The sequence below is a fragment of the Typopeltis vanoorti genome, chromosome 6 (genome assembly GCF_054136105.1).
Source record: "Typopeltis vanoorti isolate ZY-2024b chromosome 6, IOZ_Tvanoo_1.0, whole genome shotgun sequence".
NCBI lineage: Eukaryota > Metazoa > Arthropoda > Arachnida > Uropygi > Thelyphonidae > Typopeltis > Typopeltis vanoorti.
The window spans coordinates 22,132,171-22,158,049 of record NC_143554.1 but is presented as its reverse complement, the minus strand read 5'-3'; the positions used below and the strand labels follow the sequence as shown (position 1 = coordinate 22,158,049).

Genomic DNA, 25,879 nt, shown 5'->3' with positions numbered 1-25,879 from the left:
TGTAGTCCACATACTCTCGATCTACATGCTACAATCCTGAAACACTTCTTTGCACCCTTTCTACAACTTCCAGGTGTGGTCATATCAAGGCCTTGTAAAGAGGTAAAATGTTTTCTTAATCTTTACATGTCAGTATTCATTTCTACATCACAATTATTCTCCTAGTTGTATTTGCAATTTTTTCTGTGTGATCTTTGAACTTCAACATCCTATCCACCATACTGCCACCAGCCCTAGCCACATCAGTTTCTCGTAGCATCATCTTCTGCAGCTTTTTCCACTTAAGTAGGGTTGCTGATTGTGGTGAGTCTCCTCCACAACTTCCTGTCTTGGGCTGTAGCCACATCCAAGTTCATCCTCAAGTCCTCCTCCACCATCTCTTCTTTGGCTGTCTGCACTTCCTCCTCCTCTGCACATCCATCTGCATGACCTTTCTTCACACATACTCTTCCTCCCTCCTCATCACATGACCAAACAATCTCAACCTTACCTCCTGTATCTTGCTCCTAAGTTCGTAACTTTCACCGTTCCCCTTACATAGTCATTTCTCAGATGATCCTTTCTGGTCACACTGCACATCCACTTAAGCATTCTCATCTCTGCTACTCCATCCTACTGATGTTATTTTTCCTCAGGGCCACAGTTTTCATAGATGGTCTCACTACTGAACTGTAGATTTTGCCTTTTAGATTGATTGGCACCCTCTTATTGCATTGCACTCCGCTCCTCCATCCCACTTCCTTCTCAGCCTCACCATCCTCGTTCATTGTTGAACTTAAGTATCTAAAGTCTCTCACCTTCCTGATATTTCCTTCCAGATCTGTCTCCTGGCTGCCACCCACTTTGCAACACATATACTGTCTTACTTCTGCTCAGTCTCATACCTCTCTTCCAGTACTTTCCTCCAACTTTCCAGTTTAGCTGCCACTTCTCTTGATTCTGCACACAGCATGATGTCATCTGCATAACAACATAATCCAAGGCGTGTCCTCTCGCCTCCTCCGTCCCAATATCAAACAGGAACGGACTTAATGCTGACCCTTGATGCAAGCCAACTGTCACTAGAAAACTTTCTCTCTCCCAGGCAGGTTCGAACTCTTGTCTTCACATTTCTGTACATCTCCTGCACCAACCTGACATATTTCTCTGGTACCTTCTTCTCCCTCAGACACCTCTAGACTTCTTGCCTTGGCTCACTATCATACGCTTTCTCCAGATCAATATATACCAGATGTAGCTCCCGCTGCTTCTCTCGAAACTTTTGCATCATCTGTCGTCGATTGACCAGGCATGAAGCCAAATTGCTCCTTTGCAATCTCCACCTTCCTCAGTCTTCCATCAAGAACCCTCTCTAGGATTTTCATTGTGTGAGACATCACCTTTATTCCTCTGTAATTCTTAGTCTTGTGCAACCCCTTTACTCTTGTAGATGGGGACAAGTGTACTTTCCCTAGGAATTGACCTGCTGTGGGACCTGTTAAAACTTTTATTAACAGGTCCCACAGCAGGTCAATTCCCCTCTTCTCCCCAGTGCCTTGCATGCCTCCACTGGGATCCTGTCAGGGCCTACCAATTTTTCATTCTTCATCCTCTTTATGGCTTCCTTCACTTCCACTCTACTAACGTTCTGCACCATCTCCTCATAAGGCTCCCCATTTTCTCTTCGAGTTCTTGCATTTTCTTTGTTCAAAAGCCCTTCAAAGTATATTCTCCATCTGTTTCTTATATCCACATCCCTCCTTAACACCCTTCCTCCAGTCTTTGATCTGCTTTATTTCTACATTTTGCCAATCGATAAATCTTTCTCTGTCCTTCCTTTGTTTCTAATTGATCATAAAGGTCTTGATATGCCATGGCCTTCGCCTGTGCAACAACTCTCTTGGCTTCTCGCTTTTTCTGTCTTCTTCCACTCTTGACTCGTCCCACTTCTGCTTTGCCTTCCTCTTAGCCTTCACTGCTTCTTGTACATAATTATTCCACCACCAACCCACCTTCTGCTCTCTAATCTTTCCGGATGTTTCACCTAGCACCTCAATTGCCCATTTCTTGTAGCATAAACCTATTAATAATATAACATGGTGTTGGAAATCTCATCACAATAAAAGTGCATAACTTTATGCTTACTAACACTGAACTGACAACATTACCATTTGCTTAAATTTCCAGCTTATTCAAATCATTCTATAAGTGCTGCTAGATACCAATAGCATCTCTGATTGCCCTGGATATCTTTGCATCATCAGCAAACAATTGAACATTTCTATCCTTCCTAACATTAATGAACAACAACAATGTCAAATGACTTTTTGATAACTGCCTGTCAATCATCCACTTTATTTATATATATTCCAAACTCATATTCTTCATTTTATGAAACAGCATTTCTTGTGGTATTCTATCAAGTGCCTTAACAAAATCCAACAGCAGCATAGTTATAAAATATGTAAATTGCTAAAACAGGGGTTGCCAACTACACGTCCTTTTGGAGCCAAAATAATTCTGGTAAGACAGAAGAGCTGCAACCTTCGACCGATGCGATGGTACGGGAATGAGCGAGTGTGTGCATGGTGAGATGGGTGGTGGAGATGCAGAAGATATGCCTGCCCACCACAACACGTTAGTTACAGTTCCAGTGCTCATCTATTGGTATCATTCAACATGTGCGAGTCCATTTGACAGTGCTTGTTATTGTTAAACTCTTTATCAAGTGCTTAGAAATGTTGCATAAAAAAATGTAAATACGAAGAGGAACAAACAGAAGTTTTAGGCCAGAGGGGGAAAGAGCAGTTTCTTTTTGTGAAACGACAAAGTAAACCAATGTGTGTCATATGCCAAATAACACTTGTACAGTTCAAAGCCAGCAATCTCAAGTGTTATTATGAATCACAGTAATTTTAGTAAAGAATTTCCTCTTGGCTCTGATCTGAGGCGAACTAAGGTTTATATTTTGAAAGAGCAACTCCATGATCAGAGTAAATTGATGTCCATAGTTACTAATCAGCCTGGTTTTATTTTAGTGTTTAATACTGCACAGGCAAATAGCTACATTTGTCTGCTTTATATCTCATGACCAGGACATCAAGGAAGAGCTACTGGACTTAATAGCATGTAAGATACAGCATGTGGCTCTGACATCAAAGAAGCTCTCAATGTTGCACTCGCAAATGCTTCGGAATCGCATGAAAAAATCATCAGCATTGCAACCGATGATGCTCCAGCTATGAAAGATAAATCTAAAGGGCTCATGGGACTCCTTGAGAGTGATGAATTATATCCTGCTTTCTTACCTGTACATTGCGTTATTCACAGGGAACATCTATCTGTCAAGTGTTTTAAATTTGAACATGTAATGGAAGTAGTTCTAAGAATTGTCAATTTTATTTGTTCAAGTTCTAGAACATATTGCCAATTCAAAAGCTTTCTCAATGAGTTGAATTGTGATGAGATTCCTAATGGTTTTGCTTAGTAAGGTTGCTCTCAGTTAGCAATGTATTAAACAAGTTTTTTTCTGTTGTTAGGCTCAATTTCTTAGAAGGAGAAAATTTCCCCTCATCTTGAAGATACTCAGCATTTTTCACCGATGTTTTCCAGCATCCATCTGCAGATACTAAATGTTTCACTCCAAGAGAAAGAAAGACTAATTAACTGATCTCACACAGACACTGCTAAGCTTCCAAAGCAAACTGCAACTTTTCCAGAGAGACCTGAAAAATAAAACTTTCAATTGCTTTGTCCGAAGAAAATACTGACACATTCGCCAGGAGTGGAATTAGAAATGGGATCTTATGTTAGCAAATTAAATGATCTGGCCAAAGAACTCAACAATTGATTTCGCAACCTTCGAGAACTTAAGCCAACATTCACTTTTTTTGGAAAATCCTTTCCTCACAAAACAATTTCCTCAATTGCTTGAGCGTGGTTGTCCTATTTCAAAATTAACTGTGATGGATGTCGCAGCTGCAGAATTAGAGCTTTTGGAACTTCGACAGGACGAAGGACTGAAGCAAAGGGTATTTCATAATTGAGTTTTGGAAGCATGTTCTGGACCAATAGTATCCAATACTTAAGCAATGTACACAAAAACTTATCTCCATTTTTGGGACCATGTACTCCTGTGAAGTGCTATATTCAACTCATATTTATTAAATCTAAATGTAGATCTGTTTTAAATGATGAACATTTGAACAAGCTTGTAAGAACTGCTTTGATTAATTACATACCTAATTTTAAGGAGCTTACTAAGAAAATGAATACAAGGAAGATTTCTACTAGTAAATAAGTATATTGTTTCGACTTTAAAATTATTCTAATTGTTCAAAGTAAACTTCATTTCATGTGTTTTGAATTAAACTTATTTTATTGCAGTAATTTTTATTAACCCTGTTTCTTGCTCTCTTTTTTGTTGTCTTCTCTTTTTGCTTATTTTTTCTTGGTAGAGAGTGAAACAAGTGGATCTGAGCCAAGTTGTGACCTCCCTTTGGCAAACCTATGCTATTCCTTGCAGAGTATAGCTTGTCAACCCATTTCTGTATGTGACTTCTTACCAACTTCTCTAAAATGTTCACCAAAACTCCAGAGATACTGAAGTCAGTAGTTAATTTTTGCACTACCCTTGTACAACAGAACATTTGTACATTCTTTCTATCCCTGTGGTATCCTCCCTCAGCTAAGACTTGAGTTATACAAACATTTCAGAAGCCTAGTCAATTTGGCTAAACATTCCTTTCACATATGTGCTAATATTCCATCTGTCCCTATTACGTAACTCTTTTTCATGAATATGTAGTAGGTAGCACTGTGCACCATGCCACATACACCTGGTTGATATATCTTAGCGAAGTGAACACTCGTTAATTTTTCTGACATGAGTACTATGTGCCTTCAGTAAAATTATTCTTCCACATTCATTCTTTCTTTTACTTTTAGCATAATGATAAAATTCTTTTGGATTGGCTTAAGCCATCATAGCCAATTTCTTTTCAACTCCGATTTAGCTTTCTGAACAATGCTTTATGTATTTCATAACTCTTCTCACGATATTGATTCCATATCATCATCTTATGGATCTCTTGCTTAATAAGGTTGAACGCCCATTTCATTCCTGCCCTATTTGTTCTTCAAAGTCTAGGGATACATTCAGATACTGCCTTAATTAAGCACTTTATCAAAAATTACAATGGACTGCTAATATCTTTCCCATTCAGTAATTGATACTATAAAACCAAATATATTCTCCTGAGATGGTCATAATTTCCAGCTTTTTAGTTCAGCATGTAACTATATCGATATTCCAATTAGGACAACTACTTCCCATGACAGTATGGTATGATCAGTGACCAAATGGTGCCAAAATGGTCGCATTAACTGAGAAACCTGATTATATGATCAAATCTAACACTCTTTGACTTTGAGTTCTTTATTTAACATACTGCATGAGAAAGTTGTCTCATAACAGCTCAATAAATTCTTCATTTTTGTCAGATTTCTCTTCTAACCATTCAACAATGTTTAGATAATTTAAATCACTCATAATTGCACATTTAGTACATATCAGGATAATTTAGTGATGCATTTCTTCATTGCCAGCAATTGAATCACTAGGTCTGCAGCAGATACTTATCTGCCTGTCTGTCCAAAGTATGCCAGCTTACAAGAACCCAGTTTACTATGGAAAAGGAAAAGAACAACTGTTTACCCTTCCTAGACACCTAAGTCACACACCTGCCTTCACTGTATACAGAAAACCCACACACACAGGCAGATACATTCACAAACTCTCACACCACCACCCCTCTCAACAATATGGCATTATTAAAACTCTTACCAAGAAAGCCCACAATCTTTGTTCCAGTGGAACTGCCCTCACTACTGAGCTTAACTACATACACAACACTTTCCTCTCCAATGGCTACAGCGATCACAGTATCAAAAAAATAATTAGTTCCTCTCCCATTCCCGGTCCTTCTCGTCAACAAGAATTTAAAAATGCCATCACCATACCCTACATCCGTGGCACATCCGAAAAAATAGCCAAGATTCTAAAAAAGTACAACCTACACACAGCATATAAACACCACCACAAACTTGCTACCCTTATCCGTTCTACAAAAGATCAGCTCCCTCCTCTCTCCCTGCCTGGAGTTTACAAAGTACCCTGTTCCTGTAAGCTGGTGTACTTTGGACAGACAGGCAGATCAGCATCCATCCGCCTAGAGGAACACAAGTCTTACATCTGTAAACACAACTATGGTCATTCAGGCTTGGCTGACCATGTCTTGGACACCACCCACAGAGTATCATGGAAGAAAACCACCATGCTCCGTCACAGCAAATTCAAGAAAGAGAGACTATTCTTAGAAGCAGCAGCAGCTCTTAGAAATCAACCAAATCTTAATAAATACGGATGCATTAAGCTTCCGAAAATTTGGGAAACACTCATCACCAGAGATCCTACTTTATATTCCAGGCCACCTACAACCGCCCTTAGAAGGCACTCCACCTAGATAGGACTTTAGTGTCACCCACGTGGTTGGGCTTAGTATTGTATGATATTTGTGTTATGTTACATTAGTTATTTTTGTAATCCCCGTAGATGTCCTAGTGACTAGGACGAAATATAGGAAGTATTAAATTCTTTTTAATCCTTTCTGAGTGTTGTAAAAAATCCATTAAACCTCCAACATTAGGTGTTTGATGGTAGGAAAAAGACACAGAAGACCAAGATCTAGGTGAATTGATTCAGTCAAAGTGCCTTATAAAACTGAAATGTTAGATATACGTTATTTTCAAACGTTAGACAGTTCATATCTAATGTTTGAAAGGATGTTATAAAAAAGAAATCAAGAAAAGGCAATGAAAAGAAAATTGACAGGAGATTAGTAATAATGTAAACTTAATCATGTACTACTGTCATAGTAGCCTGTACACCCCTTGAGGATGCATATCAGAAACTGATGATGATTGCAGATGCAAGTTTTTATGTTCTTCAAGGCAGAGTATGTCCAAAGTGTACTAAATTATAGTCACAAGGAACTTTATACACTCCATGATGTGCAAAACATTAGAGCTGATTTATGAGAGAATGAAGGTTGCCAGCTGGGTGTATGTGTTGATTGCAGGAGGGATAGGGAGCATTCAGTATTTTATGTATTTTATAGCGTTTGTAGTTTGGCTAAAAAAAAGTAAAGTTGTGAAGTTATCCGAGTTCATTGAAGGTATTCTTGCTATATCATTTTTCAAATGATATAGCAAGGGCTATATCATTTGAAAAAACAGCTCTATTTCTGTGTGCGAATGTTTTGAGGATGCCATACTGCTAAGACGAGTGATGGTTTATAGATGTTGACTGTTTAAATGTATTAAAAATTTATCTGATGAGTCAAGGCCACATTGCACAGCATTTACTGCTTTATGTGCTTAGTTCTTTAGAAATTGGAAATACAAATTGGCTGTGTGTGTGTGTGGGGGGGGGGGGCTCTGTGCTATATGTGCTAGCTGATATATTTTTCCTTTCCATGAAATATAGCCAGGTCACTGATTTTAGGTCACTATTTTTTTTCTAGATTATAGTTAGGTTAGGTTGAAATAAATAATGGTTAGCACATATAAAAAAAATAATACACAATATATGTTCCCATAAAACATCTAGTTGTGAAATTTAGACTGATAATGCTAGTTAGCAAATGCATACAATACAACATACACAACTGTATCAAACACAGTTATTTAAAAAAAATTGAATTATACATGCTGCAACCTTTCCCTCACTCCACACAACAGCAAGATTGGAGTCTGTATGACTATAGTTTCGAAGAAAACAAAATTTTGACCTGCCAAACATGTTGAGCAAAAGTTGATATAAAGCTTGCACATGATAGCATTAAAAAGTTCCCATGTCAGAGAGATAACCATCAAATCTGGGATATGTTCTCAGGAACTTTTATCTCTGGGGATTCAATCTATGTAACTTTCTTGGTTTCCCTAGAAAGTTTCAGTATTACAACAACTACTAAGGAAATGGAAGAACAACTTTTGCAGTTTTTTTTAGTATGCAGCAATAAATCTGAAACGATTATTCCATAATGACAATTATGAAAGCTTAAATATAAAGTCTGGCCTAACAACTTTTTTTGTCACAATGATTTATTGAGTTTACTGTACAGCAATAAGTTTTGCAATAGTCTCTGTGAAAAAAAATCACAGAAATGGCTCAATATTTATCTCTAATGCTGCACAGGGTAGAGATAAATCAAAATTAATAACAACCTCAGGGTGAATAACTCCAAGTTTGCCAACTATCTGACCATTAGCACTAACATCAGCACAGCGCCCGGGAAAGAACATTGGATCTGAAAGAAAGGCAAGTATTTATAAGTTCATATGTAGTTCAATAAAAATAAAAAATAAATAAAAATCAATAACGAGGAAATTAAACAAGTAGATCATTACATATACTTAGGACAACAGATATCAATGGACCAAAATATCATGGATGAAATTAAAAGGTGCACAATGCTTGGATGGAAAACATTTGGAAAATTAAATTCAATATTCAAAAGCCAACTACCATTATGCCTGAAGAGAAACGTTTTTAACCAGTGTATTCTTTCTATACCGACATATGGCTTGAAACATGGACACTAAATGCAAAGAAAATTCAAAAATTAAGAACACCACAATTTAGTATGGAAAGAAGTATGCTTGGTATCACAATATTCGATCACAAAAGGAATATATGGATAAGAAATTAAACCAAAGTTTCTGACATCATAGGAAGAGTGAAACATCTGCAGTGGCAATGGGCTGGGCATATTGCCTCGAAGACAAGATCAATGATGGAAGTACTGGATTGGATTCCACAAGAGGAAAAACTACCACGACGCCGACCTAAATCATGGTGGATTGATGATGATATCAGATTTGCAGGAGTGACGTGGAAAAGGAGAGCCATGGACAGAGTTTTGGAGTAATCTTGGAAAGGCCTTCATCCAGCAGTGGATCGACAATGGCTGATGTAGTTCAATCATTATATATTTAACATAAATTATTCCATTTCAGATTATACATATAAATCAATGCACATATAAAACCCTGACTAGTTCTTTGAGGTATGGTGCTGGATAACTCAATCAAATCATGCTTATTCAGTTCAAATTATCAATAATCAATTTCTTAAATCATGCAGACATTCACACATACAATGATACAATTTACATTGAATAGCCAGTTCATTAGTATTTTCCCTATTATCCACAGAATCTGCCACTTTGTGAGATAGGGTTATTAGGTAGTATAAAGCAGATAGCAATAAATGAAGACTAACATGAGTGTTAATATTGTAACAACTCAAAGAAGGAATTCTAATGTTCATTATCACAAACTGTCTCAGAAACTACTATTGTACTGAAGGTATCCAGAAAATTCACCAAAAACAAATTATCAAAAACACAATTAATCAAACAACGGTTCATTGAAAAAGTAATTAATCGAAAACATAATTCATTGGAAAATCACAATTCACGAATTGCCATGTGATGAACTGTCATTTTATGAGTTCTTTATTCAATGAATTGCCTTTTTGATGAATTATCATTCAAAGTTGCCATTCGGTAAACTGTCTTTTTGATGAACAGTTTTCAATGAATTTTCATGGAGCCATACTGGAATGCTCATAAACTGCAGTCATTGCCATCATCATCAAATTCCTGAAAAGTAACCTCAAGGGATGTACAGGATATGATAGTACAACATGAAAAATTTACATCATTACTAACTTCCTATCTACAGTTTTCCTTCAAATCAATTTGTTATTACCTATCAAGACTCCAACATTATCAGATCTTATAATTCTGTCTTCTAAGGCCCTTTTTACTGTATTAATCCACCTATATGTCGTCTTCCTCTGGGTCTTTTTTTTTTTGCCAGCCTGTCAGAGAACACTTGTTTTGCTAATCTTTCCTCTCCCATTCTGTTGAAGTAACCATATCACCTGAGATTAGTTTTGCTAATACATTACTGGATGCTAACAATGTCAAGTTCTTTCCTAATAATATCCTCGTTTTTAATATGATATTGTCATTGATTCCATTTCTTTCTTTTAAGGTTACACAGTGATCAGCATTCACATTTACGAATTTAAGAACACAAAACAGAGATGATTATTTTACTAATTATTAATAAAATAACACGACGTTTCAACCCCTGTATTGAGGACATCATCAGAAGGATACATGTGTATAGGGAACGAAGCTACATGCTCTTGCACTATATACCGGTAAATTAAATCTACGCTGTTACTTAATCTTTTTCTTAACCTGACCTCTAGCGATAATTAAATAAAATAAAAAAAATAAATTAATTAAATAATAAATAAAAAACTACAATAAACTTTGCTAAAGTCCTCATGTACTAAGATTCTTCTGGATTTGTGCAGTTCAAGTTGCTATTGAATGTTAAGGAGAGAAGAAAAAAAAAAAAAAAAAAACACTTCAAGTCTTCCTGTAGTGGAATTTTTCTTAGGCTTGTTCTCGTTGCTATAAAGGTTGCAAATGGGTCAGCCACATTCTTGGAATGGTTAGGCCATCATTCTTGTTCAGATTTGGGTTATGTTTGAGCATTTCACATGTTTCTTTAAATTTCCTCTTGAACCAGGTTTTGGTGTGGTGTATGGACATGGTATTTTTCCAATAAATTCTGTGGTATGTTTGGAGTGCATGGTCAGAAAGGCCGGTTTTTCCAAAATGGAGGTATTTAATATGTCGTTTTTGTATTCGTCCTTCCTAATTGGGATGGTTCACCCCGTTTCCCCCTATGTATAGTAAGTTACATGCGCATTGTATTTTGTACATCTCTGGGGGGGGGGGGGGCTAGGTTGGGAAGAAGATCTTTGGAAGAACTGAGTAGGTGTCTTAATTTTGTCGGGAATTTAAAGGTGGTTTTGAGGTTGTATTTGTGCAGTGTTAGGTCTATTTTTTCAGAAATGCCTTTAACATAAGGTATGGCAATAGCATTCTTGTTAATAGTTTTTTATTGTATCCATTTTTCATAAATGTATGATTGATGATCTTGTATTCCTGGTTTTGAGCTCTGTGTTTAAGGGTGCTTATGACACCTAGTTTTTGTGTTGGGTGGTGATAAGAATTTTTGTGTATGTACTGAACTGTGTGTGTAGGTTTGCAGTAGACTGAGGAGGAGTTTGCCCACATACCCCGCTCCGGATATTTCGTGTGGCAAAAACAATTTTTACCTTCAAAAAAAGGGTACAGTCATGGGCTCATCACTTTCCCCCCCCAACAGCCAACTTTTATATGGAAGACTTTGAGCGATGAGCTCTAGGGTCAGTATGCCTAAAGCCCAAAATTTGGCTCCTATACGTCGACGATATTTTTGCCATTTGGCCCTACGGCCGTGAAACACTAAATATATTCCTTAGCCACCTGAACAAACAACACAAGCGTATGCAATTCACCATTGAAATAGAAAAAAACAACTCTCTTCCGTTCCTAGACACACTCGTTACACATCTTCCCTCAGGCTGTCTCTCCTTCTCACTATACTGGAAACCTACATACACAGGCCAGTACATACACAAAAATTCTTATCACCACCCAACACAAAAACTAGGTGTCATAAGCACCCTTAAACACAGAACTCAAACTATTTGTTCAAACGAACAAGCTCTAAACCAGGAATACAAGATCATCAACCATGCATTTATAAAAAATGAATACAATAAAAAAACTATTCACAAGATCCTCCACAGAGATACTAGTAAAAACAAAAAAGATTTCAAGAATGCTATTGCCATACCTTATGTTAGAGGCATTTCCAAAAAAATAGAACACTACACAAATACAACCTCAAAACCACCTTTAAACTCCCGACAAAATTAAGACACCAACTCAGTTCTTCCAATGATCCTCTTCCACACCTATGGTAGGTAACATCTGCAGAATACAATGCACATGTAACCTACCATACATAGGGGAAACAGGGCAAATCATCCCAATTAGGAAGGAACACAACACATTAAATACCTCCATTTTGGAAAAACCGGCCTTTCTGACCACGCACTCCAAACATACCACAGAATTGATTGGAAAAATACCAAGTTCCTACACTGCACCAAAGCCTGATTCGAGAGGAAATTTAAAGAAGCATGTGAAATACTCAAATCTGAACAAAAATGATGGCCTAACCATTCCAAGAATGTGGAGGACCCATTTGCAACCTTTATAGCAGCCAGAACAAGCCGAAGAAAAATCCCACTGCAAGAAAACTTGGTGAAGTGTTTTTTTTTTCCTCCTTAACATTCAATAGCAACCTGAACTGTACAAGTCCTGAAGAAAATCATAGTATAACAATCTGAACTGTACAAATCCAGAAGAATCTTAGTACATGAGGATTTAGCAGTTTATTGTAGTTTTTTATTTATTTTATTTATTTATTAATTTTATTATCGCTAGAGGTTAGGCTAAGAAGAAGATTAAGTAACAGCATAGATTTAATTTACTAGTATAGAGTGCAAGAGCATGTAGCTTGGTTCCCTATACACGTGTATCCTGATGATGATGACCTCAATACAGGGGTAGAAACATCAAGTGTTATTTTATTAATAATTAGTAAAATAATCATCTCAACACGTGTCCCTAAATTCGAAAATATGAATTGATTCCATCTGTTCATGTCCTTATCTTTCTCAGGACTCTCATATTTGTAGTTTCTAGTCATCATCATCAAATTCCTGACATTTACCCTCAAAGGATGTACAGAATATGATAGTACTACATGAAAAATTTACATCATTACTAACTTCCTATCTACAATTTTCCTCCAAATCAATCTGACAATAGGTTCAACATTGTCAGATCTTATATTTCTATCTTCTAAGGCACTTTTTATCATATCAATCCACCTATATCTTGGTTTTCCTCTGGGTCTTTCCCTGCCAACCTGTTGGAGAACACTTGTTTTGCTAATCTTTCCTCTCCCATTCTGTTTAAGTGACCACCTGAGATTAGCTCAGTTAACACATTACTGGATGATAACAATATCAAGTTCTTTCCTAATATCCTTGTTTTTAATATGATATTGCCATTGATGCATCTATTCACGCCCCTAATCTTTCTCAGGACTCTCATATCTGCGATCTCTAATCTTTGGTCAAGTGTTTTCCTTCTAACCTAGCTCTCAAATCCATAAATTAAAACAGGTTTGAACACTGTTTTGTATACAGCTAATTTAGTTTTGACTAATTTCTCTCTTATTCCATATAAATTTATTCAGTTGACTTTATACCATACCAGCTTAGCTAATTCTGTTGTTTATTTCCATATTTAATTTACCATCTTCACTAAAAATCGTGCCTAAGTAGCTCAAATGTTTTACTTGTTCTATAGTTTTTACATTCATAACGCAGTTGATATTTTCAATGCTTCTGCCAATTTTCATTGTCTTTGTCTTGTTATTGCTGACCTTCATACCATATCTATTACAACAGTTAATCAATTTGGTCAAGGAATCTTGCAGACTTGGAGTGGATTTATTTAGAAGTATAACATCATCCGCATAAAGCATAGAGCTGACATTAACATCTCCAATTTTGATATCAGATTTAATACCACTTTCCTTCATAATGTGATCCATATAGATAATAAATAACAGAGGGTATAATGTACATCCTTGTCTGACACTTAACATTAAACCATCTTCCTGTACTTCCTTCAATTCTAACTGCTGACTTACAACTCAAATAAAGACTAAGTATTGCTTAATATAATATCCCACTGACACCATACAACTGTAGTGTTTTGAATAGCTTCTCTCTTGGCACCTTATGATATGCTTTTTCTACAAAACTTAAATACAGATCTTTGTTATATTCCCATGATTTCTCAACTATTGGTCGTAAAGTGAAAATCTGATCTGGGCAGCCTCTATTTGGCCTGAATCCAGCTTGTTCTTCACCAAGCTTCTCTTCCACAATCCTTCTCAACCATTATTCAAGTATACTTGCATAAATCTTACCAGGAACTTGCAGTAGGGAAATACTTCTGTAATTCTCAGAATTCAGTTTTATTTTCCTTTTTTTATATATGGGTACTATGAGAGCTCTACTCCAATTATTTGGAATTCATTCCTGTGTCCAGGCCCTCAGGACCTGTGTGACAGCAACAGCCGAGCCTCAGTTAAAACTTCATAGGCTACAGCATTGCCAAGATACCAAGCAAATTTATAAACTTGGTTTTAATACCTAAGGTAAAAAAACTTTCTACATCTTTCTCTCATCCTCAGATTTTTATTTAATAAGGTCAAAGCACGTTGTAGCAACTTGTGTAGGTAAAATTTATAAGCTCTGCATTACTTCAATCTTTATAAGGTGCTTTGACCTTATTAAATAAAAATCTCAGGATGAGAGAAAGATGTAGAAAGTTTTTTACCTTGGGTATTAAAACCAAGTTTATAAATTTGCTTGGTATCTTGGCAATGCTGTAGCCCATGAAGTTTTAACTGAGGCTTGGCTGTCACTCAGGTCTTTGGGGAAGTAATGAATGCCAATGCTGTAGCCCATGAAGTTGGCTGAGGCATGGATGTTGCTGCTACCCCCCCCCCCCCAGATGAAATATGAGCGGTTCTGCTCGGTGGTGGGGGTGAGCCTGCCACAGGGTAGAGCCAAAGTTGAGAGTTCTTCTTGGTGATAGGGTGAGCCTGTTACAGAAGGGAACAACGCTTATGGCAATGCTGTAGCCCATGAAGTTTTAACTGAGGCTCGGTTGTTGCTGTCACCCAGGTCCTGGGGGGGGGGGGGGGGGAGTGTAAAAACTGAGGCATGGTGTTGCTGTTACCCCCCCAGGGACTGAGGAAACTCGTGGTAAAGGTGGAGTACGCTAAGAGGCTAAAAACTCTTCGCTTATGTTTTTGCATCAAACCAACATCCCTGAGGATTCCCCCCTATAGGTGTAATTGCCAACACTGTGAAAGGAATGAGTACAACATTTTTTCAGCAAAATAAATATTTTTTACCAGATTGCAATGATGCATGTGTTCAGTGTAAAACTTTAGTAGCTAATAAGCAACTGCGGTACTCCACCTTTACCACGAGTTGCCTCAGACCTGAAAATACTTCAGACGCAAACTTGACTTACCTGCTCGTTTGCTTACTTGGGAAAAAGGAATAAAACTATGTTTATATAAAATTGCTTGCAGTGCAGCCACTGTAAGACTTTTATACCTTCAATACTTGACCATTTCTGGTCAAATATCATCTAATCCAGCTGCCTTTTCACATTTCAAGCTTTTTCTAATTCAAGTATGGATATGTATTCATGATTGCATGGCTATTTAAGTGGTTTTTTACCACTGTGCTGTCACTGATTGTTTTGTTTAGCAATTTTTCAAAGTAATTACTCCATACATCAAGAATATCTTTTTCTTCAGTTTTCATGTTACCTTTATCATCTCTAATTCATTTTACAACACTCTTTGCTCTATTTCTGAGGTTTTTCGATAACTTCAGAATATCTTGCCACATCTTGATATTTATTTTCTATGTTCTTATCAAAGTCTCCATGACTTTTGTTTAGCTACTTTTACACAGTGTTTAGCTTTCTTACATTTGTCTCTGTATTCTCTAAGAGCACAAGCTGACTTACTTGTCAGGAACTTTTGATATGCTTTCTTCTTTTCCTTCACTGCTTGTTTAACTTCCTGTGTCCACTAAGGAGTCCTGATTTTTCTATCCTTGCAGACAACCTCACCACATGCCTCTCTGGCTGAATTAATCAGTGTTTTCTTCAGGGCTTGCCACTGAATGTCCAAGGTTTGGTTCCTGTTCTCAAACTATTTCATTTTTTCTTGAATGATATTTGTGTATTTTAGTCTACAGTTCACATCTGAGAGCTGCTCAACTTTTATTTGCTTTAAAACTTTCTTATATGTTCTTCTTTTCAATATGAAATTCAATTTTTCCTGCTCAAGACTAAATAGTGATCACTTCCAATTTCAAATCCTCTGTACACTAGTATTCTGTACCAGAGAGAAAACATCACTATCGACAATAACATAGTCAATGAGACTTTTCTTATTCCTCGCATCTTCTCTCCATGTGAATTTGTGCACATTTTTATGTTGGAACATGGTGTTAGTAATAACTAGTCCATGTCCTGAGCAAATCCAACAAGTATTTGCCATTATTATTGGCTTTGCTCTTTTCTCCAAATTTTCCCAAAATATTTTCAAATGTCTGACAATCATTTCATACTCTGCTGTTTGGATCTCCAATAAGGACCAACTTTTCATTTTTCATTGTGTCAGTTGCTTTCTCTAAAGTCTCAAAAAATGCCTCCAATTCTAGCTTAGCAGAATCTTAGGCATATATAAGTCTCATTGTCCAGTTCCCCACTCTGATATTTGCCCACATCACTGTACTTGAAATTTCCTACCTTTCAAGAAGATTAGCCTCATATTTAGTGTTGAATACTATGGCTATTCCTTCTTTTCTTTGTTTCTCATTGCCTGAATATAACATTTTGTATTTATTGCTCAGAAAGATCTTACCAGTTGGATTTAGATAAACTGCAGTTAGAGTGGAAAAAGGTGTTGCCTGATTTTGCCTAGCACATCAGTGGCATGTACAAGGTGTAGATGAGGAATGAGAAAGAAGAAATCTATTGATAATGATAATGTTATTTTTAACAACTGAATATATTGTACAAGGAAACACATAAAACGGGTTTTAATTGGTCAGAGATTTATACAGAGATAGAACCTACTAGTTTTGCCGAACTTGACTGTTGGTTTCATCTGGGCACACAAAAAAACAGCTTAAAATAGAACAGAAACAAGCTAAATTATCAGGTTAAACCATAACCAAATGCTAAATATTATCAAAATTCAAATGCATGGAGTGTGTATATTAGCAGTCATTGTACAGGTGCATTCTGTAATTGGCTGCAAAGTTGAAATCCGATGTGTTGAGTGATCTTATGAGTGTTTTCCAGATGTCACCAAGGATCATCCCTTGGTTAACGCTGCCTCTTGAATGGATCACTACTGAAGCTTCTTTGATGCTGCAAGTATGAAAATCTTCCAAGTAACGCATAGTACTTTTATCCCATTCAATGTTGTGATTGGTATTAGAAAAATGGAGAGCTAAACCGGAATTGTCTTCTCTGTTGTTGTTAATGTTCCCAATGTGTTCTTTTTGTCTTATCTCTAAACTTCTAGAAGTTTGTCCTATATAATTTAAACTGCAAGAGCAGGGAATGTTGTATATTCCAGGATGTTTATATAAAGCAATCTTGTCCTTAGGTGACCGTAACAAGTTGCAAACTGTCTTCATTGGTTTCAAGGACAATATGCGAGCAAAAGGAATGGAAGACCTGTAGTGAGATTCTTGGGTTTGCTGTTGGGAGGGGAGGGGTTGGAGAAAAGAATCTTTTTTATCAATTTTTTCAGATAACATTGTTAAAGTTTTGAAGATGAGATCTAATTCATCTTTTAAAAACCCAAGAATCTCACTACAGGTCTTCCATTTCCGTTCCTTTTGCTGGCACAGTTTCACAGAAAATTGCAAACCTGCTAAGACCTCATGAGATCCGAGTGGCCTTCAAACCAATGAAGAACAGTTATTATATGCCAGCAAAAGGAATGGAAGACCTGTAGTGAGATTCTTGGGTTTGCTGTTGGGAGGGGTTGAAGAAAAGAATCTTTTTTATCAATTTTTTCAGTTAACATTGTTAAAGTTTTGAAGATGAGATCTAATTCATCTTTTAAAACCCAAGAATCTCACTACAGGTCTTCCATTTCCATTCCTTTTGCTGGCACAGTTTCACAGAAAATTGCAAACCTGCTAAGACCTCATGAGATCCGAGTGGCCTTCAAACCAATGAAGAACAGTTATAAGGAGACATTATCATGAACAGACTTGATGGGGAAGTCAAATGTAAGGTACGTAGATTAGAACACCTTAAATACAAAAAGGCTAAACTTCTGAATCAACTTAATTTTTTAAAAAATGCAGAAACAACAACATTATTCCCAAGTTTTTACTTATGACAGAACTCACTCTAGAAGAGCTAAACAGATATATTTAAAAACGTCTTTAGCGTTATTACACAAAGACATGAGGAAGAGAAGAAGCAGGCTTCATGTGTTTGAAGTTGGACTGAAAATTTGAAAAGCGATGATAGGCTGATGCTGCTCTTGCTTCAACAGGCCCAACAAAAAGTGGAGGAATGATGTTTGCCAGTTCCCTGGAGCACTGACCAAAAAACTACCTGAAGAACAGAAACAGCTGAAAAGGCGAGCCTGTGTGGAAGGCATTAAATTAGATATCCCCAATGGTAGCCATTACTGCTATGCTTGAACATGGAAGTGGACTTGATGGTTTCAAGAAATAATTTTCAATTTGCTGACAACTTTGCCATTTTATGAGAAGACCCCACTGAACTGAACAATACAAGCAAATTGGTGGGACTTGATGTGAATTTTGCAAAAACAAAAATCACGACCAATAATTCAAAATTTCTTACCTTGCTGGATGGTATCGACATGCCAAGAGTACCTATGTGTGACAATAAAATTCAACAAATGACAAGATCCAGCAAGCATAAAATAATTCCTGGAGAATATGAAATGGATAACAGATCATTTGCCTATATTTCTTAAAAGGAAGCCAATGGATTCTGCATTATTTACATTGACATACAGTGCCCAAACTTAGTCCATGATTAAAAAAAAAAAAAAAAAAAACCAAGAGCAAAAACATGCCAAAGTGCAATGAATAGAAATATTTTGGAAATTAAAAGAGAACAGGTTAAAAAAAAAAAAATTAGACATTAGATGAATTCCAAGAGAGAGCAAGAAATCTAAAGGATGATAGAGGACATAATGGATGAGGTGGCAAGAAAAGATCATAGGACTAGCAGGAATCAACTGTATGAGAATGATCCATGAATGGAAAGTGAAAAAAATTGGAAGAGGCCTTTTCTCAGCCATGGGATGCAACCTGGCAGATAACAATACAGGACTTTTTTGGATTTATTTTAGCATTTCTAGTAGTCTGTAATTCAAACTTTACATACAATCTATAAGCAATAATAAAGCTAATGCAGCTCTAACATATTGTATTTAACTAGTTGCTGGCTGATTAAAATCTATACTCTTTTCGTTTTTTCCCACCCAGTATAATAGTTTTAGAGAACTTAATCATTCAACAGATAGATTGAGTTCTGTATGTTATAAAATTATTTCTCAAAGAACAAACAGACATTATGTTATACAAGATGTCCTTCAGTGTACATTTTGCATTAATATCACCTCCATTAATTCCTTTGATGCGTTATGAAATTCAAGGTCCTCTCTCTTTAGTCTCCTTCCTTCCTTTTACTTTTTAATGCCACTCCCACCCACCAAAAATTATAAATTGTGCATTAGTATAATGCAGCGTTTCTCAACCTTTTTGCTCTTGCGGAACCCTTGAAATAATATCCATGTTTGTACGGAACCCCTACATAATAATTATTATATATTATTGTTAGTATCTTTCTTTATTATTTATGAATTTAAAGATCATGAGGAAAACAAATCATAATTGCTATAATAACTTCATCGTTTATTTGTAATTTTCAAAATAATCAGATAAATCAAAGTAAAATGTCATATAAACAAAAATATGTGCCAAATAATTATTATTTTTGAAACAAATGTGAATAATAAAGTTTAATTTTCTAATGTGAAACCTGTGGTTGTCTTTTGGTACACAAATACTTAATTCGGGGTCGGATTTTAGATAAATGAACATGGATTTCATTTTCAACAGAAAGGAGACGATTTCTGTCTTTGCTCTTAATACTTGTCAAACAAGAAAAAGTTTGCATACACATGTAAGACGTTGAAAACTGCAGCAATATATTTATTGCTTTCCTATGAATAGTAGGATACTATTCTTTAACAGAAATCCAGAACTTGGTCAGTAAATCTCATCTTGAATGTACGATAAGATTGCAGCCCACAAAATTCTTCCTCTTCTCTTACTGTCAAGTTCTCAGGATGAGCATAAGATTCAAAGTATGGATCTCTCACCCAATCATACATTTGTGTTGGAAGGGACGGAAAACAATGTTCGATTTTTATCATCAGTTCTTCCAGGTGGGTTACAATAAGACTTGAAATTTGATGATATCCTTCTTTACTTTTAAGCCCCACCAGTAATTGATACATATCAAGATTCCCTTTTGCAACATGATTTTATCAAAGATTCAGCTTCTTTTAAATCCAAGAATCTTGTCATTTGAGGTTAATATATTTTCTCCAGGGCCCTGCAGTGACTTGTTCAGCATATTAATGTAATTAAAAATGTCAGCTAAATAGGCTAGCATCTGCACCCACTTTTGATCTTCAAAATACTTGGCAAAATCTTATCGTTTTTTTGAAAATATCTTTACAATTCATCTTTCAGCTCAAACACCCTACTTAGAAAGTAGAAGAAACTGGATTTCTGTATAGAGCAAAAGATTTATATGCTCTTTATCCAGGTTTTCACACAGATTTATTTTTAAACATTCTGGAGTGAACTGGCTTTTGTTTAATGAAGTTAACCATTTTTGTGGCATCATCAAAAACTTCTTTCAGTTCATCTCTAAGAGATTTTGATATCAACACTTCTCTGTGAATAAAACAGTGTATTGAGACAACATCAGCATTTTCTTCTTCTACATGAGAAACAAAACCTCTTATGGAGCCAACCATGGATGGAGCACCATCAGTACAGATGCCAATACAGTTCTTCCAAGAAATACCTTTTGTTTTCAGATATGAGGATAAAATATTGAATATATCTATTCCTCTGCTTGTCTTAGGTAATTCTTTACAACAGAGAAAGTTTTCTTGAATTTCACCCTCATTAACAAATCTTACAAAAGCTACAATGTAACAGTTATTGGTAAGATCTGATGACTCGTCAACTTGGATGGAAAAGCTGCTATTTTTCAGTTTATCACACAAAACCTCCTCGACGTCATTTGACATATCATAGATACGTCAACTTATCATACTATTTGAAAGTGGAATATTTTCAATTTCTCGTACTGCATTTTACCCACTATAATTTTACATGCTGGCATTATTAGGTTCTCACCAAATGTGTGACTTTTCCTTTTCTGTGCAATAATTTCTGCTACCAAATAACATGCTTCCTGAGCCTTTTCACTGACACTGAATTTATTCATAAAAACTTCACTCTGTTTCTTTCGAGATTTCAATAGCATTTTAAAATAATCAGCACTTTTATTTTCCATATCATTGTAATTTTTCGTGAAATGTCTTTTCAATTTTGCTGGAGCCATTGTTGTATTTGAAAGTTGTTTGCCACAGACAAGACACAGTGGAAGAGGACAATCTGGATCACCCGTCAATGTAAAGCCCATTGATAAGTAATTTTCATTGTAAAGACGAACCTTTTTTGTATTTGTGTTTTGAAATTCGGTATGTGATTCTAATTCTTCATCACTAGCCTCTTCAGAATTGTCTGGATTTTTTCTCTTCAAAAATTTCCACATTTTAACAGTTAGAAATTTCTATAAAATAAAAAATGTAAAAACGATGATAAATCAAAATTAGACTAATCAAACTGAAGCACAAAACATAAATAAAGGAAAACAAAAGAAATACATGGGAAATAGGGAGAGAGAGAGAAAAAACGGAACAACTCCAGTATATAGTGATCATTGTTTACATTGTGCAAAGCACTTATGTAACCTTATTCACCATTCAGAACAAACTATCGATATATCGAATTGAAAGTGGGAATATATTTTCATGTAGGTTAGCTAACAGTGGTTGCAGCGTAATTCAAATGAAATTGGTCTTGAAACAATAAAAATACATATACATGCAACACTATCATTAAAGGTATTAGTTTTTAAAAAAAATTGGTTAAATTAAAGGGCCAAGAAAATTAGTTTATAAAACAGATTCAGTTATGTAGAAAGTATTTTACCTTGGGTATAATAAATGTTAAAGATACCAAGCTATTTTAAACCTGGTTTTACTCCATTTCCTAAGTAAGCAAACAGACAAAAAAGTCAAGTTTGCGCCTGCATGTAATGCAAGTCTAGCTGACCCTGCAGGTAGTGCAAGACCAAGATAACTCATGGTAAAAATAGAATAAGCTCTGATCACTAATCTTAATATTTACCCATAATGCAAAGCACATCTCCTGGAGGAGATGTATGATGCTTTGTATTAAAGGCAAGGGGCCACTACCCAGACCGGTTTTGACCTTTATTGTGCTTTGCATTATGGGTAAATATTAAGATTAGTGATCAGAGCTTATTCTACTTTTACCATGAGTTATCTTGGTCTTGCACTACCTGCAGGGTCAGCTAGACTTGCATTACATGCAGGCACAAACTTGACTTTTTTGTCTGTTTGCTTACTTGGGAAATGGAGTAAAACCAGGTTTAAAATAGCTTGGTATCTTTAACATTTATTATACTTTCTACATTTATATCTCCTCCAGAGATTTTTATTTAATAAGGTTAAAACACCTTATGGTAACTTGTTCTGGTAAAATACTTATAAGCTCTGTATTACTAAAATCGTGATATTTCTAGCCTGGCTCCCACTGATGAGATCTCAATAAAGGTTGAAACCGGTCTGGGTAGTGGCCCCTTGCCTTTAATACAAAGCATCATACATCTCCTCCAAGAGATGTGCTTTGCATTATGGGTAAATATTAAGATTAGTGATCAGAGCTTATTCTACTTTTACCATGAGTTATCTTGGTCTTGCACTACCTGCAGGGTCAGCTAGACTTGCATTACATGCAGGTGCAAACTTGACTTTTTTGTCTGTTTGCTTACTTGGGAAATGGAGTAAAACCAGCTTTAAAATAGCTTGGTATCTTTAACAGATTCAGTTATGTTAGTAATATAATATTTAATAAATTAATACAAATATAATAGAAAAAGAATAATATTGCTGAAACTACTGCCTGCAACCTGAAATAAAGGAGTAACCTTCCCAAAAATTACGATCGTCGTAAAGTGGAGTTTAGCCGAGAAAACATACAAACTTTTCATATTAATGAGTGAATACGTACCTACATGCTAGAAAACACATATGATTGATAAGAGACTGACTGTGCTTCTTGCATTTCTTGCTTGCGCTGACTCATAAGTGACACTAGCTAGAGCTAGAACTATCTCTAGTTGCCGTATGATAAGTGGATCACGGACAGCATCGCCTTGCATCCTAGTGGGAGTTAATATACAACTAACGCGAACTCGAATTTATTCCTTTCCAGAGAACGTTTATTATTTTCTTCCACTGTTTAAGTTCATTTATTTGCCACTGCTATTCATTATTATTTCTTGCAGAACCCCGGTTGAGAAATGCTGGTATAATGGTTATTTAAGAGTTAAATAATCAGGAATTTTGCTCCTTTTTTAAAAGCAACAACAAAAATAATATCACAAAAAGATTTTTGTTAGCATTCAACGCCACAGTGAAATTCAAACTCATAACATGGAGGTTGTCAAGTGAACAGCCAATCATCATGTCAGATAAAGGTTTGGCAAAGGCATCCATTCTTAAGTTGTGTGAGATAATACAATTCATCAATAACATAACTATTAAAAACTGATTAGATTATTAAAATTCCTGATTAAATAAAAGCAATTTGAAACAACACTAGTTATCCCTTTTATCAATAACCTCTGATAATCATTTACCTTCAGTTGCTTGAATATAATAACCACAAGTTTCCTTTGTTTTGCTTGGAGAAATTTCTAACAGTTGCATAATCCTGTCGAGCATACCATGGACAACTTCAAATCCAGCATGTTTGTTATAATAGATAACACATAAATGTCTTTCATTGTGAACCCCAATATCTATAATAAAAAACTTTAGCTTATTAATACTTTCATGCAACATAAAATAACAGCATGAAGTGATATTAAATGAATATAATTTGTATAGGTATGAGTATTAAATTTTTTACTGTACTTCCTTTATAAAAAATGGCACAAAACATAATTCAGGGCAAAATATCACGTTTTCTTCAGATACTTAATCACTGTAAAATGTGCAAAAAATATTTAGAAATATGATTTTGAGCATGCTGAATTTGGACAAATGTGGGTCATATTTATAGACCTGATTTTTATTTTATGACAACCTGGGAAACATGGGATTATAATACAAGAGAAAAAATTTTCAAAACTAAATCTATACACCTTAAAATGCAACAATGCACAGAGCGTTGTAAATCAGCAATTAGAATTTAAGATTGCACAGGAAGATGGGTGGTACAATAATATACACCCCTGCTCATTAAGTTAGAGCAGGGGTGTATATTATAATCTATATGGGTCACAGTATTAAGCAAATTGATATTAAATCTGATATTCAAATAGGGATATAAGGCTTAGATCTTTATTCAACATAGATGTCATTATTCTCTTAAATAAATCTGCTACAAATCAATGGTATCATAACAATCCCAACATGTATCTTTTAATTTATAACTGAGCTGAATGTTTTTTTTTTAATTTAATATTTTAAAATAAAATTTACATAAAACAAATTACTTGTCAGAAAATAATAATATCATTATTATTTAAGACTGCTTTGGTCAAAGTGTTGTAAAATGCATCTGTAGAGCGATTGATTTTGTTTGATTGGAAAAGACCTGAGTTCAATTCTTGACAAGAGGAATTCTTTATAGAGGCTTTTCAAACATTTATCTTGAAGGTGAGTTAGCCAATCTCATGTGGAGGTAGTAGAGTTATTTCTCCTGGAAATTAGTTTTTTCATCCTGTATATAGACAAATCAGCCAAGAAGTAGTGGTGGTTGGCAGCAGATGGCATAGTGTGTTGATGGAGGATAAAGCAGGAAAGATGGTGAGTTGTGTTTAATGGCATAGTGTGCTCTCCCATGATTAGCCCTTAGACTCCTTGGGAGTGTCAAGTAATAATAGCAATAATAATAATAACAGCAAAGATGCAATCCAAATGTAAAGTAGCTAAAATTTTTTAAAAGCATTGCTCACTGTAATCTTTCAAACAGAAATGTTAAAGGTGAGTTAAAGAAAGATGCAATACACTGAATCTTTATATAGGAGATAAATTAGATAAATCGCTCCTAGAGGAAGAAAAGCAAGTAGAGGAAGATAAATATGGTCCACTCCTCTTAAAGTTAGAATTTGATAAGGCTCTTAAAGAACTGAAATAGTCTAAAGCACTAGGAATAGACCAAATCCCAGGAGAAATTTTAAAAGAACTAGGCCAACAAAGCAAAATATGAACTATATAAAATGATCAATCAAATGTACACAACTGGAGAAATCACAACAAATTTTCAGAAAAGCATTGTGTTAGTAATTATAAAAAAAAAGCCAGCACACAATGTTAAGATCACAATGTTAAGCCTATTATTCCACAGACATCGTCAAATTCCTGACATGTACCTTCAAGGAGTGTGCAGGATATTATAGTACTACATGAAACTTACATCACTTCTAACTTCCTATCTACAATTTTCCTCAAAATCAATCTGTTACCTGTCAAGATTCCAACATTATCAGATCTTATATTTTTATCTGTTAAGGAACTTTTTACCGTATCAATCCACCTGTGTCTTGGGCTTCCTCTGGGTCATTTTCCTGCCAACCTGGCAGAGAACACTTGTTTTGCTAATCTTTCCTCTCCCTTTCTGTTTAAGGGATCATACCACCTGACATTGGGTCTGCTAGCACATTCCTGGATGCTAACAATGTCAAGTTGTTTCCTAATATCCCCATTTTTAATATGATATTGCCACTGATGCCATCTGTTCACACCCTTAATCTTTCTCAGGACTCTCATATCTGTGGTC

At 35.6% G+C, this 25,879-nt stretch overlaps 1 protein-coding gene across 4 annotated transcripts in view; it reads right to left on the bottom strand.

Moving 5' to 3' along the window:
• Positions 1 to 8,124: 8,124 nt before the first annotated feature.
• beta-PheRS (phenylalanine--tRNA ligase beta subunit) overlaps positions 8,125 to 25,879 on the bottom strand; it is a 251,748-nt gene continuing 233,993 nt past the window's right edge. For all 4 annotated transcript variants that reach the window (XR_016548477.1, XM_090394711.1, XM_090394713.1 and 1 more), the window contains 2 exons: positions 23,733 to 23,894; positions 8,125 to 8,348 (listed from right to left, as the gene is read on the bottom strand). Coding sequence is in view for 3 of the 4 variants with exons in the window: in XM_090394711.1 (XP_090250837.1) it covers positions 8,197 to 8,348; positions 23,733 to 23,894 (314 nt within the window). In the remaining variant the exon portion in view is untranslated. The remainder of the gene's footprint in view (positions 8,349 to 23,732; positions 23,895 to 25,879) is intronic.